Below are 15,445 nucleotides of genomic sequence, written 5' to 3'. Positions count from 1 at the left end.
AAGTATTCACTGCCTAATTGTGATTAGAACATGTAATCCCTCAAAAGATGTTAATTGCAATTTAAATTCACACTGAATTTAATTGAGTTGGGGATTAGAAAGTAGATGTAAGGAGTAGTTAAGGGAATACATTTTGAAAAAGCATCCATATTTTTTCTGAAAAATGTAAACCTCTTTCAAGTTTAAGGTTAGAAAGATAAAGGACATTTGGAAGAGAAGGGGAGGAAGCAGGTTAAAGGACATATTAGAAAAATTTTAAAACTGTGTTCACAATATGGGTCCTGAACTTAAGCTACTTGTGGTTAAAGAAGGAGGGGTGGTTTGAGTAGCCTTCTCATTTATATCCCTAGAGTCTTCCAGTACATATTAACTTGCTTGGTGTCTGATAGAGACTTCAGTTAACCTGAGCTCTTTAAGAACTGCCGAGAATGATTGGGAAGGAAGTCGATAGAAACAGAGGTCTTTCAATTCACCTGTTACCTGATGCTTCAATTTTCCTTACAATATTCTGGTCAAGGGGGTGCCTTATGAATAATTAGGTGTAATAGACACTTTGTGCATAGACAATTCAGATTTAAGCAGTGCTTTTCTATGATAACTTCATTATATTAATGGAAATGAAGAGTAGTATTGGAAGAAAGAAAAATACCTTATTTTTTCCCCCTAGTTTCTATAGAATACTAAAATTTGAGATTTAAGGTCTTAAAAAATGTTGAGCAGTCATATGTCTCTGATTGGGAGAATGAAGTATAACAATTAATTATTTGATATTGAATTTGAAAACAGTTTTTCAAAAGGAGTAACGTTGTGCCTCATTTTATTCTTAAAATTTGCCAGGAACACATTTTATTTTATTTTAATATTTATTTATTTGGTTGTGCCAGGTCTTAGTTGTGGCAAGCTTGTGGCTTGCTGGCTCCTTAGTTGTGGCACATGGGCTTCTGAGTTGCGGCTCACCGGCTCCTTAGTTGTGGCATGTGAACTCTTAGTTGTGGCATGCATGTGGGATCTAGTTCCCTGACCAGGGATGGAACCCCGGCCCCCTGCATTGGGAGTGCGGAGTCTTAACCACTGCACCACCAGGGAAGTCCCAAGAGTTTGTTTTAAGATGATCTAAAGAGTTTTTTTTGTTGTTTTTTTAAATTTTCTGTTTTTATTTTAATTTATTCTTTTGGCCATGCCAACAAAAGAATTGTGGGATGGCTTGCGGGATCTTAGTTCCCCAACCAGGGATCGAACCTGGCCCCCCTGCAGTGGAAATATGGAGTTCTAACCACTGGACTGCCAGGGAATTCCCTAAACACAGTTCTAAATGCAATGGTATTATTCCTACTTTTAAGTCATTTCCTTATTTTCACATGTGTCTAGAAGAGGAAAATATTTACTTCATAAACCTGTTTTGAATGAGTCATACCATAAATGTGATACACAAACCACAGTGTGTATGTGTGTGTATGTTAGTTACACACATTGGCTACCTAATATTTATTGGACTCTATAAACGTAATATAAAAAAACAAATTTCAAAGACTTTTAGATTGTCTCTTAGTAGAAATATTTCATGTGAAAATTCATGTGGGAAGCTCTGTCTTTGTTTCATTAGAAGTTGAGCATCCTTAAAATAGAAACATGAATCTGACTTTACATCTGGAACAGAGTTCTTTGACTTTGTGCTATATTGTAAGGAGTATTTAAGGGAATACATTTTTTTAAATGAGTAAATACTAAACTCTGTTTTAAAGGAAATAAAAACTCTGTTTTTACTTAAGGTACTATTTGTGACTTTAAGTATTTAAATCCTCATTTATTTTGCTTGCAACCTAAAATCATTCCATGTAAATGTCTTCATTTATTTGCAATTTAATTTCCCCAAAGTGACTACTTTGATAATGACTGTCATGGTTTCTTTTTCTAATAACATAAAATTACTGTTATTCTCAATGAAATGATTATTTTTCTTTCGGGTTAGATTCTCACTATCACATAAACATAATTTTTTTTCACATAAACATAATTTTTGACCAGTGGCATATCAAAGGAAAGGCTTACCATTCATTCACTGCCCTAAAGCACATTGTATTGTGGCATTTTGAAGTCACATACAATATTCCAAAATGACTATATAGAATTTTATGGTCTTGTACTGTTTAAAAAATTTTTAATAACTTGTTTTTTTCTTATTACAAAAGCAGTATGTATTCCTAGTGGATAATCGAGAAAATATAGGTAAACAAAACAAAGGAATATCATAATCCCACTGGTCTGACAACCATAGGGATATTTGAATGTGTATTTTCCAAACCTTTTTATCTGTACATATGTTTAATAAAATGAGATCATATAATATACACCATTTTGTAATCCTATTTGTCCACCTAACAATACATTGTGAACATTGTGAACAGGGTTCTGAAACATTCTTTTTAAAGACTACTGACCGTTCTCATGTGTGGCTGTTCAGTGGTTCATTTCAGCCCTGGATAACTTTTGCTATTAAAAAAATAATAATAACGTTAAAATGAAGACCCTTTTAGTAATCTTTTTTTGTATCTGTATTATTTTCTTAGATAAATGTTTTAAAGTGGAATTCCTGGATTAAGTGGTGTGCACGGACATAGTTAAGGTTTTACTACTTACTGTAGCACGTCCAGTATGGTTATAAAGGACGCAAGGTGTCTTTTCCCTGAACTCTGATCAATCATCAGCATTATTAATTTTTTAATTCTTTGCTCATTTGATATTTTCTTCCCACACGACGTTCGTTTTTCTCTTCCTATTACAGGTTGGTCCATGTTGTAAAGGCGAGGAGTCCATGTAACATTTTATAGAACAGTGTATTTAATAAATTTTCTCATTTCATCCTCCCCAGTTCTCTCCCAATTTCTACGGCTCATATTTTAGAGTAAAATCTTGAGGGCAACATTTAAAAAGTTGTTCTCTTTCTTTTATTTCAACCAGAAGAAAGACACAGTGTGGTTGCTGAATGAGTTGTTTAACTAGATCTCTAACCATGTTATAAATGGTGCCTGTAGAAGGATCTGGGGACAAGACCTTTAAGCTTTTTTTTTGTTTTTAATCACATCTTTAGATCTCGAAGAATCTGAACTTATATAAGAATGTTTGGGCTGCTGTTATTACAGTGAAACCTTCTGAGAGTATCTTCTCAGGTAGTTTTTTTAGAGAAAGTCACTTACAGACATAAAACATTTGACCAAAAGAAAGCCTCAGGTTGTCAGAGTTACTTATACACTGTTGTTCAGCTGGGCCTCTTTATTAAATCATCTCTTGGCAGTCCATTAGCTGTGGTGCTACAGCTATTGCATGGCCCACTAAGCTAATATACCTTCAATCACTAACAGAAGGATAACCTTAATAAAACTTTGAAGTCGATTTAGTGCTTCACTGCTTGTTGACTAGTGTTTTACGCTTTAGTGTGTCTATATAATTTCCATTCCATGTATTTTTTTTTGATATTCACATAGATCTTATCTACATAATATATTAGAATCAAATAAAGATTAATGGCCTAGAGAAGGAAGAGTGTTTGGGAGCTCTTATAATCCCAGCTTGGCCACTGCCAGAAACTGTGTGATCTTGAGCAAGTCACTTCCCACGCTGGGCTTCTGTCCAAACCTTATATGTAAAATTTAGGAAATTGGGAAGATATTGGCTGATATTTCTTCCTGCATTACTCTATTATTTGTAGAAAATGTAAATTACATTCTGCTGAATGTAACACATTGAAACACTTTTAACCTCAGCGATGCTTTTATAGGAAATAAAAAGAATTGCTCTATTCTGCCCCCCCATAAAAGTTTGAGTAACTAGAATGAAAAAAAATCCAATTATTCAATGGTAAATGACACACAAGAAAGCTCACTTAAAGTCAACTAACTTTAAAAAAAGAATTAGCATTTAGTAATAATTACTGAAAAATATTAGTTTTTAGTTTGAAAAAATAGAACTGGAAATTATGGAAATAAGCTTATTTTTTTATTTATTGAACAAAATTCATGTTATATTATAACTGTCTGCTAATTCTTGGACTGAATGAAGAAAGAATCAAGTGTTGTTTTGGAGGGCAGGGATCGATGTAATTTTACCAAGGAATTGTATGATGATGACATGATGTCACATCTTTTTCTCCTGTTTATTTTTGTAACACAATCATAAAGATACAAATTTGCAAAAAAAAAAAAAAAATGAGGCTTCATCAATTTTCACAAGTGCTCTCACTTAAAAAAATATTTCAATTACTTTCCTTTTAATACCTATCCTGTCATTTTTTTCTCACTTGTCATTGACTTTGTTCTGATTTCACTGACTAATGAAATCCTGCATCTTCTATAGGACTTGCAATTATACTTAGCAACCTATTTGTGTTTTATTTGTGTTGTATTGTCAGGTGGCTTAAAGTACCAGACAGTTGGTGAGAATAAACCAACCAAAGCTGAGGTACAGAGATAGATATTATTGCAAAGTAGTTGGAGTGTGAGTGTGGGAGGAGAAAATATTTTCTTGAGAATCATTTTAGAAATGGTCATGAAGAACCTAAGGGTAAGACGGGAATAAAAACACAGACGTACTAGAGAATGGACTTGAGGATATGGGGAGGGGGAAGGGTAAGCTGGGACAATGTGAGACAGTGGCATGGACATATATACACTACCAAACGTAAAAAGTGGGAAGCAGCCGCACAGCACAGGGAGATCAGCTCGGTGGTTTGTGACCACCTAGAGGAGTGGGATAGGGAGGGTGGGAGGGAGGGAGACGCAAGAGGGAAGAGATATGGGGATATATGTATACATATAGCTGATTCACTTTGTTATACAGCAGAAACTAACACACCATTGTAAAGCAATTATACTCCAATAAAGATGTTAAAAAAAAAGAAAAAAGAAATGGTCATTTCATTTGTGAGTCTTTCCTTGCTGTGATGTCTCTGGTTTCCCTGTACAACCTAAACCTAAATTCTTCAGGGACTTGGAGAATGAATACTTGTATGATGAGGGCTTGCTGGGCCGTTTGTATATGAGATTTTCTATGGCTGTAGAATACCCAGGGGGTCTATATTTGTCATCTTATTTAATCCTTACAAAAATTTTACGAAGTGGATGTTGTTATTCCCATTTAATAAAGTGAAGAAACTGAGATTTAAAGAGTTTTCATAGCCGAGTATGTGATCAGGTTGTTTTGAAACGAAGTCGTCTGACTTCATTATCATTGCTTTTTCTACTTTTTCAGATATGTCTCTGTGATTATTTTATTTTATTTTTTACCATTTCTTTTTTAAAATTAATTTTTATTGGAGTCTAGCTGATTTACAATGTTGTGTTAGTTTCAGGTGTACAGCAAAGTGAATCAGTTACACATAAACATATATCCACTCTTTTTTAGAGCCTGTTCCCATATAGGTCATTACAGAGTATTGAGGAGAGTTCCCTGTGCTATACAGTAGGTTCTCACTAGTTACCTATTTTATAAATAGTAGTGTGTATATGTCAATCCCAATCTCCCAATTTATCCCTCCCCCCACTTTTCCCCTTGGTAACCATAGGTTTGTTTTCTACGTCTGTGACTATTTTTGTTTTGTAAATAGGTTCATTTGTGCCATTTCTGTCTCCGATGATTTTAAATTAAAAAGGTTATTTAACATGATATCTTTATCATCTTTAAAACAAGGGTATCTGTTTTGAATATCAGATAAGCCCATAGAGTCTTTAAGTATCCACATTATGTTAATGTTTAAAACAGTGACTTGGAAAGACATTTTTACAAATAACAAGCAGAGCTCTGAAGCTTCAGTTTTCATAGGTAGTAAGTAGTAACAGTAATTCTGTGGTTTTGATTAATTTATGTTTTTATTAAGAAAAGACCTATTAATGCTTATTTATTGAAATTTCCTCTGTAAACCTCAAAACAAAGTAAACATGAAAAAGCTAAATCATAATATTATATAGTTACATTTCTCTACTTTTTTGTTTACTTTCAAAATTTTTATAAATCTACAAAGTCAGGTTTATGGATGTATGACTTATAGATATTAAAATTCCCTCTTTTAAAGTATGTAGTTTGATTAGTTTGGAAAATAAAGTTGTGTAGAACATTGCTATCATGCGAAAAAATTCTTTTGTGCCTCTTTTCCTTTTCCCTACCTGCAGTCCCTGACAGCTAGCGATCTGAATTCTGTCTGTATAGTTTTGCCTTTTCCAGAATATCATATCAATGGACTCATATAGTACGTAGCCTTTTGTGTCTGGCTGCATTTGACCAGCAAAATGCTTTTGAGATCCATCCATGTTGTTGCATTTATCAGTAGTTCATTCCTTTTTGTTGCCAAGTAGTATTCTCTTGTACGGATGTATCATAATGTGTTTATTCACCAGTTGATGGATATTTGGGTAATTTCCATTCATGAGCTATTACAAATAAAGCTGCTCTGAATATTTGAGTACAAGTTCTTGTATGAACATATTAATATCTGTCTCTTGGGTAAATAAATACCCAGTGGTGGGATAGCTGGGCCATATGGTAAGTATATGTGCAACTTTAAAAGAGAATGCTAAACCTTTTCCAAGGTGGCTGTATCACTTGGATTCATTCTAGAAATATATGAGAGTTCTATCTGGTCCACATCCTAACCAGCCCTGAACTATCAGGGTTTTGTTTTGTTTTGTTTTTAAGTTTTAGCCCTTTTAGTAGGTGTGTAGTGGTATCTCATGATTTTAATTTACATACCTCAAATAACTAATGATGTTGAGCATCTTTTCTTGTGTTGATTTTTCACCCAAATCTCTTCTTTAGTGAAGTGTCTGTTCGAATCATTAGCCCACTTTTTTTATTGGATTGTCATCTTATTATTTACTTGTAAGAATTTAAAAAATATATTCCACCTACAAGTCCTTTATCAGATGTATGTTTTGTAAATATAGTCTCTCAATATGTAGCTTGCTTTTGCATTTTCTTAACAGTGTCCTTGAAGGAAAAAAAGTTTTAAATTGTGATGAAGTCTAATTTATCATTTTTTAATTTTAAAGTTACAAGTTTTGTGTCCTGAGAAATGTTGTCCTAACCCAAAGTCACAAAGATTTTCTCTATGTTCTCTTCTAGAAGTTTTATAGATTTAGTTCTTACATTTAGCTCTATAATCCATTCCAGCTTATGTTTTGTGTACAGTGTGTAAGGGTCAAAGATCTGGTTTTTGTTATTGTTGTTTTTTGCATAGAGATGTCAGTTACCACTTACTGAAAAGATTATTCTTTTCCCATTGAATTACTGTAGCACCCATGTCAAAAATCAATTTACCATTTCTATATAGATCTATTTCTGGACTTTCTATTCTGTTCCATTGATCTATATACTTGTCCTTAAGCCAGTACCACACTATCTTAACTGATATAGCTTTATATTAAGTGTTGAAATCAAGTTGTGTGAGTCTTCCAACTGTTTTTTCTTTTTCCAAGAAGAAGATTTCCAAATACATTTTAGTTGTCTTGTCATTTTCTTCTAAAAATCCTGCAGGGATTTTGATTGGAATTACATTAAATCTATAGATCAATCTGGGGAAATTTGACATCTTAATAATTGAGGATTCTAATACATACATCTCTATTTAGGACTTTAAATATTTTTCAACTATTTCATGGTTTTGGTGTGCTATTGTAAATGGTATTTTTATTAATTTCAATTTTAATTTAGTCCTTGCCAGGATATAGATGTTCATTGATTTTTACACCTTTTATGCCGCAACATTGCTAAATTCACTTATTATTTCTTGGAGTTTGTTTTGGTTTTTTTTTGGTCAAGGTTTTCTAGGATCATATAATTCGTGAAAAAAATGGGTTTATTTCTTCTTTTCTGATCTCTCTGCCTTTTATTTCTTTTTCTTGCATTATTACATGGCAAAGACTTTCAGGCCAATGTTGGGTAGAAGTGGTAGTAAGAGTAGAGGTCCTTATCATGTCCCTGATTTTAGGGGGAAAGCATTCAGTCTTTTCTCATTAAGTATGATGTTATCTGTTTGGTTTTTGATAAAGATGCCCTTTATCAGTTGGAGGCAATTCTTATCAATTCTAATTTTCTGAGAGTTTTTATCATGAATATATATGGAGTTTTGTCAAATACTTTTTCTCCATCTATTGATCTGATCATATGTTTTTTCTTTTAATCTGTTGATGAGGTGAATCGCCTTGATTGATTTCAAATCTTAAACCAAGTTTGTATTCCTGGAATAACTCCACTTGGTCATGATATATTATCCTTTTTGTATATTATTGAGATTAATTAGCTAAAATTTTGTAAGTTTTGTGTTCGCCTGTGTGCATGAGAATTATTGTTCTGCAGTTCTTTTATGATGTTTTGACTTGGTTTCAGTATCAGGCTAATGTTGGTTTCATAAAATGATTTTTCCCTCTTCTTGTATTTTCTGGGTGAGCTTTTACAGAATTAATATTATTTCTTCTTTAAATATTTGGTAGAATTCACCAGTGAAGCCATTTGGTTTTGGAGATTTCTTTTGTGGGAAAATTTTAAACCACAGATTCAATGTCTTTAATATATAATGGGCTATTTTTTTTTTTATTTTAAAAAAAATTTATTTATTTATTTATTTGTTTATTTATTTATTTATTTATTTAGGCTGTGCCAGGTCTTAGTTGTGGCATGCAGGCTTCTTTTTAAAAATAATTAATTAATTTGGCCATGTCAGGTCTCAGTTGTGGCACTCGGGATCTTCACCGTGGAATGCAGGATCGTTCGTTGTGGTGCACGGGCTACTCTAGTTGTGGCCTGCTGGCTCAGTAGTTGCAGTGCATTGGCTTAGTTGCCCCATGGCATGTGGGATCTTAGTTCCTTGACCAGGGATCAAACCTGCATCCCCTGCATTAGAAGGTGGATTCTTAACCACTGGACCACAAAGGAAGTCCCTATAATGGGCTATTTGGGTTATTTATTTATTCTTGAGAGAGCTTGGGTTACTGGTGCCTTTTAAGGAACTTGTCCATTTCATCTAAGTTGTCAAATTTGGGGGCATAATGTTGTTCACAATATCCTTATTCTTTAAATATCTGAAGGACCTCAAGATGTCACTTCTTTTATTCCTGAAATTGATCATTTCTATCTTCTCTTTTTCTCCTGGAGCAAAGATGGGCAATCTATGGCTTGCAGGCTAAATCAGGCTTGCAGCATATTTTGAACAGTAGATGACTTAAGAATGGTTTGTACATGTTTTAAATGGTTAGAAAAAAATCAAAAGGAAATAAAACTTCATGACACACAAAAATTAAATGAACATGAAATTTTAGTATGCATAGATGAAGTTTTATTTGAACACAACCACACTTGTTATCTTGTACATTATCTATGACTGCTTTTGTGCTATAACGGTAGCACATATGGGCTGCAAAGCCTATAACATTTATGATGTTGCCGTGGTATGATAACAAATATATCTAATCTCTGTTCCAGGTTCTTCGTACAGACCTTCAAAAACCCTCGGAATTTCCTGAGTGATTAGAGTGTATTTGTTATTCTAATTAGGTGACTCTCATGGGCCCCTAGATAACTCCAGGAAGGAGGCTGGTCATAAGAAAGACCAAACATGTGATTAGGGTATTGAAACTTTTAACCACTTGACCTCCTGGGAATGAGAGGGGGCTGGAGATTGAGTCCAATCACATAGTCAATGATTTAATCAATTATGCCTACATAATGAAACCCAGATTAAAAACTCTGGACACTGAAGCTCAGTGATGCTTCCTGGTCGGTGAACACATTGATGTGCTGAGAGTGTGATGTGCTCTGAGTCCATTGGGGCCCAGCCTGGAAGCTCCCAGACCTCACTCTATATGTACCGCTTATATAAAACTATGTTTGGAAGTATAGCACTTTCATTGAAATCCATGAGTTGTTTTATTGAATTATTGAATGAGAGGGGGTCATGGGAACCCCTAAATTTATAGCCAGTTGGTTAGAAGTGCAAGTGGCCTGGGGACTCTGAAAGTTCAGCTGCCATTTGAAGTGAGGGCAGTTTTGTGGAGGACTGAGCCTTTAACTTGTGGGGTCTGCAATAACTACATGTGGTTAGTGTCAGAATTGTATTGCAGTATATTCAGTTGTGTTAGACCAGTTGGGTTGAAGTGGAACAGTAACCATTTACAGAAAAAGTATGCCAATCCCTGTTCTAAAGGTATATTAGTTTTATTGATTTTTTTCCCCCCAGAGAACCAGCTTTTGATTTCATTGATCTCTATAATCTTTCTCATTTTGATTTCATTAGTTTCTGCTCATATCTTTATTTAATTTCCTTCTTATGCTTATTTTGTGTTCAATTTGCCCTTCTATTCCTAATTTTTACGCCTTTGGAATTATACCATCTCTTTCCATCTTGGTGTTCAGTGACATCATGTTTGCAGCTTGAAATTGGCCATGGTGGGAGCACTTATAGCACAAAAATCAGCAAATATTGCAAACTGATAGTTCTCCCTTCATCCTGAGAGCCAGTTGTTAAACTTACCAGCATACTACTTATAATAGCGATAACACAGCTCTTTTTTTTAATTAAAAAAAATTTTTTTAATTGAAGTATAGTTGATTTTTGTTGTATTAGTTTTAGGTGTACAGCAAAATTATTCATATATATTTACATATATTTATATATTTTTTCCAGATTTTTTTCCATTATAGGTAATTACAAGGTACTGAATAAAGTGGTCCTTGTTGTTTATCTATTTTATATATAGTAGTGTGTATCTGTTAATCCCAAACTCCTAAGTTATCCCTCCCCCCCTTTCCCCTTCGGTAACCATAAATTTGTTTTCTATGTCTGTGAGTCTATTTCTGTTTTGTAAATAAGTTCATTTGTATCATTTTTTTAGATTCCACATGTAAGTGATATCATATATTTGTCTTTGACTTACTTCACTTAGTATGATATTCTCTAGGTCCACCCATGTTGCAGGAAATGGCACTATTTCATTCTTTTTTATGGCTGAGTAAATAATATATTCTGTTGTTTATATATACCACATCTTCTTTATCCATTCATCTGTCCATGGACATTTAGGTTTCTTCCATGTCTTGGCTATTGTAAATAGTGCTGCAATGAACATTGGGGTGCATGTATTTTTTCGAATTATGGTTTTCTCTGGATATATGCCCCGGAGTGGGATTGCAGAATCATGTGGTAGCTCTATTTTTAGTTTTTGTTTTTTTTTTTTTTTTTTTTTTTTTCACACACACACTGTATTTTATTTTTACAAGAGATAAATCGACTGACACCAAGCATTGTACATGGATGACCACAACAAAAGCAACAATGATTGCAATTACCAAACGTGAAACACACTCATACTATGTCATAGTATTGACATTCAGTCCAGTAATCCTCCACTGTAACAGCTCCTTTACTTTGCAGTGAAAATTGATTTGTATATTCTTTGCCTCTGAGTCCTTGTGGAATTTTTTTTTTTTTTTTTTTTTTTTAAATTCAGACAGAAAGTCACAAAAATTATACTCATCCTCATCAGTTCACTCAGTCCCATGTAATTAATTTTTTTTTTTCGTCTTGATCTTTTGTTAGCACTTTTATGAGTTCATCAGTTTTTCATTAGAGTTCTGAAAATGCTTATTCATTCAGTTCAGCAGTACAGTCCGTTACCAGAAACCTGTACTTGTCAGAGTCTTTTCCATGTATTTCTTGAAGATGAAACCCTTTTATAGGAACATATTTGCAAAATCATCAGAGTACACCCAGAACTGTCTGTAAATGACAAAAGACTTAAAAATGACCATGGTTAAAGATTTGATGACAGTTCATAATAATGCAGTTGACAAGAAAATTAGTTATTTCTGAGATATACATTTTAAAGTAATAACTAGGATTATTACTTATAACATTATACCAGAACATATAAGATTTTTAGAAATTTCATGTAATGTCTGAAACATTTATATTAACATATTTCCATACATATTTCCATACAAGTACAAATATAAGATTTTTAGTAATTTCATGTAATGTCTGAAACATTTATATTAACATATTTCCATACATATTTCCATACAAATACAAATATGATTTTTAGAAATTTCATGTAATGTCTGAAACATTTATATTAACATATTTCCATACATATTTCCATACAAATACAAATATAAGATTTTTAGAAATTTCATGTAATGTCTGAAACATTTATATTAACATATTTCCATACAAATAACCCAATGAAAGTTTAGTATTAGTTGTTTTGTTTGTTTTTTTATACTGCAGGTTCTTATTAGGCATCAGTTTTATACACATCAGTGTATACATGTCAATCCCAATCGCCCAATTCAGCACACCACCATCCCCACCCCACCGCAGTTTTCCCCCCTTGGTGTCCATATGTCCATTCTCTACATCTGTGTCTCAACTTCTGCCCTGCAAACTGGCTCATCTGTACCATTTTTCTAGGTTCCGCATACATGCATTAATATACGATATTTGTTTTTCTCTTTCTGACTTACTTCACTCTGTATGACAGTCTCTAGATCCATCCACGTCTCAACAAATGACTCAATTTCGTTCCTTTTTATGGCTGAGTAATATTCCATTGTATATATGTACCACAACTTCTTTATCCATTCGTCTGTTGATGGGCATTTAGGTTGCTTCCATGACCTGGCTATTGTAAATAGTGCTGCAATGAACATTCGGGTGCATGTGTCTTTTTGAATTACGGTTTTCTCTGGGTATATGCCCAGTCGTGGGATTGCTGGGTCATATGGTAATTCTATTTTTAGTTTTTTAAGGAACCTCCATATTGTTCTCCATAGTGGCTGTATCAATTTACATTCCCACCAACAGTGCAAGAGGGTTCCCTTTTCACCACACCCTCTCCAGCATTTGTTGTTTGTAGATTTTCTGATGATGCCCATTCTAACAGGAGTGAGGTGATACCTCATTGTAGTTTTGATTTGCATTTCTCTAATAATTAGTGATGTTGAGCATCTTTTCATGTGCTTCGTGGCCATCTGTATGTCTTCTTTGGAGAAATGTCTATTTAGGTCTTCTGCCCATTTTTGGATTGGGGTGTTTGTTTCTTTGATATTGAGCTGAATGAGCTGTTTATATATTTTGGAGATTAATCCTTTGTCCGTTGATTCATTTGCAAATATTTTCTCCCATTCTGAGGGTTGTCTTTTCGTCTTGTTTATGGTTTCCTTTGCTGTGCAAAAGCTTTGAAGTTTCATTAGGTCCCACTTGTTTATTTTTGTTTTTATTTCCATTACTCTAGGAGGTGGATCAAAAAAGATCTTGCTGTGATTTATGTCAAAGAGTGTTCTTCCTATGTTTTCCTCTAAGAGTTTTATAGTGTCCAGTCTTATATTTAGGTCTCTAATCCATTTTGAGTTTATTTTTGTGTATGGTGTTAGGGAGTATTCTAATTTCATTCTTTTACATGTAGCTGTCCAGTTTTCCCAGCACCACTTATTGAAGAGACTGTCTTTTCTCCATTGTATATCTTTGCCTCCTTTGTCATAGATTAGTTGACCATAGGTGCGTGGGTTAATGTCTGGGCTTTCTATCTTGTTCCATTGATCTATGTTTCTGTTTTTGTGCCAGTACCATATTGTCTTGATTACTGTAGCTTTGTAGTATAGTCTGAAGTCAGGGAGTCTGATTCCTCCAGCTCCATTTTTTTGCCTCAAGACTGCTTTGCCTATTCGGGGTCTTTTGTGTCTCCATACAAATTTTAAGATGATTTGTTCTAGCTCAGTAAAAAATGCCATTGGTAATTTGATAGGGATTGCATTGAATCTGTAGATTGCTTTGGGTAGTATACTCATTTTCACAATGTTGATTCTTCCAATCCAAGAACATGGTATATCTCTCCATCTGTTGGTATCATCTTTAATTTCTTTCATCAGTGTCTTATAGTTTTCTGCATACAGGTCTTTTGTCTCCCTAGGTAGGTTTATTCCTAGGTATTTTATTCTTTTTGTTGCAATGGTAAATGGGAGTGTTTCCATAATTTCTCTTTCAGATTTTTCATCATTAGTGTATAGGAATGCAAGAGATTTCTGTGCATTAATTTTGTATCCTGCAACTTTACCATATTCATTAATTAGCTCTAGCAGTTTTCTGGTGGCAGTTTTAGGATTCTCTATGTATAGTATCATGTCATCCGCAAACAGTGACAGTTTTACTTCTTCTTTTCCAATTTGTATTCCTTTTATTTCTTTTTCTTCTCTGATTGCCGTGGCTAGGACTTCCAAAACTATGTTGAATAATAGTGGTGAGAGTGGACATCCTTGTCTCGTTCCTGATCTTAGAGGAAATGCTTTCAGTTTTTCACCATTGAGAATGATGTTTGCTGTGGGTTTGTCATATATGGCCTTTATTATGTTGAGGTAGGTTCCCTCTATGCCCACTTTCTGGAGAGTTTTTATCAGAAATGGGTGTTGAATTTTGTCAAAAGCTTTTTCTGCATCTATTGAGATGATCATATGGTTTTTATTCTTCAATTTGTTAATATGGTGTATCACATTGATTGATTTGCGTATATTGAAGAATCCTTGCATCCCTGGGATAAATCCCACTTGATCGTGGTGTATGATCCTTTTAACGTGTTGTTGGATTCTGTTTGCTAGTATTTTGTTGAGGATTTTTGCATCTATATTCATCAGTGATATTGGTCTGTAATTTTCTTTTTTTGTAGTGTCTTTGTCTGGTTTTGGTATCAGGGTGATGGTGGCCTCATAGAATGAGTTTGGGAGTGTTCCTTCCTCTGCAATTTTTTGGAAGAGTTTGAGAAGGATGGGTGTTAGCTCTTCTCTAAATGTTTGATAGAATTCACCTGTGAAGCCATCTGGTCCTGGACTTTTGTTTGTTGGAGGATTTTTAATCACAGTTTCAATTTCATTACTTGTGATTGGTCTGTTCATATTTTCTATTTCTTCCTGGTTCAGTCTTGGAAGGTTATACCTTTCTAAGAATTTGTCCATTTCTTCCAGGTTGTCCATTTTATTGGCATAAAGTTGCTTGTAGTAGTCTCTTAGGATGCTTTGTATTTCTGCAGTGTCTGTTGTAACTTCTCCTTTTTCATTTCTGATTTTATTGATTTGAGTCCTCTCCCTCTTTTTCTTGATGAGTCTGGCTAATGGCTTATCAATTTTGTTTATCTTCTCAAAGAACCAACTTTTAGTTTTATTGATCTTTGCTATTGTTCTCTTTGTTTCTATTTCATTTATTTCTGCTCTGATCTTTATGATTTCTTTCCTTCTGCTAACTTTGGGTTTTGTTTGTTCTTCTTTCTCTAGTTTCTTTAGGTGTAAGGTTAGATTGTTTACTTGAGATTTTTCTTGTTTCTTTAGGTAGGCTTGTACAGCTATAAACTTCCCTCTTAGAACTGCTTTTGCTGCATCCCATAGGTTTTGGGTCGTCGTGTTTTCATTGTCATTTGTC

At 33.9% G+C, this 15,445-nt stretch overlaps 1 protein-coding gene across 7 annotated transcripts in view; it reads left to right on the top strand.

Moving 5' to 3' along the window:
- SLC10A7 (solute carrier family 10 member 7) overlaps positions 1 to 15,445 on the top strand; it is a 268,939-nt gene that overhangs the window by 52,017 nt on the left and 201,477 nt on the right. The window contains exon 5 of one of the 7 annotated variants that reach the window (XM_082389041.1): positions 2,783 to 2,833. The exons of the other annotated variants lie outside the window; for them this stretch is intronic. Within the exon in view, the coding sequence (XP_082245167.1) occupies positions 2,783 to 2,818 (36 nt within the window). The 3' untranslated portion in view covers positions 2,819 to 2,833. Of the gene's footprint in view, positions 1 to 2,782; positions 2,834 to 15,445 lie in introns of those variants that run through there. 7 annotated transcript variants of the gene reach the window in all.

Source organism: Balaenoptera borealis (assembly GCF_965194805.1).
Source record: "Balaenoptera borealis genome assembly, chromosome: 4".
NCBI classification, from domain to species: Eukaryota; Metazoa; Chordata; class Mammalia; order Artiodactyla; family Balaenopteridae; genus Balaenoptera; species Balaenoptera borealis.
Note: the sequence above shows the minus strand (reverse complement) of the source record. Positions and strands in the feature narration are given on the sequence as shown.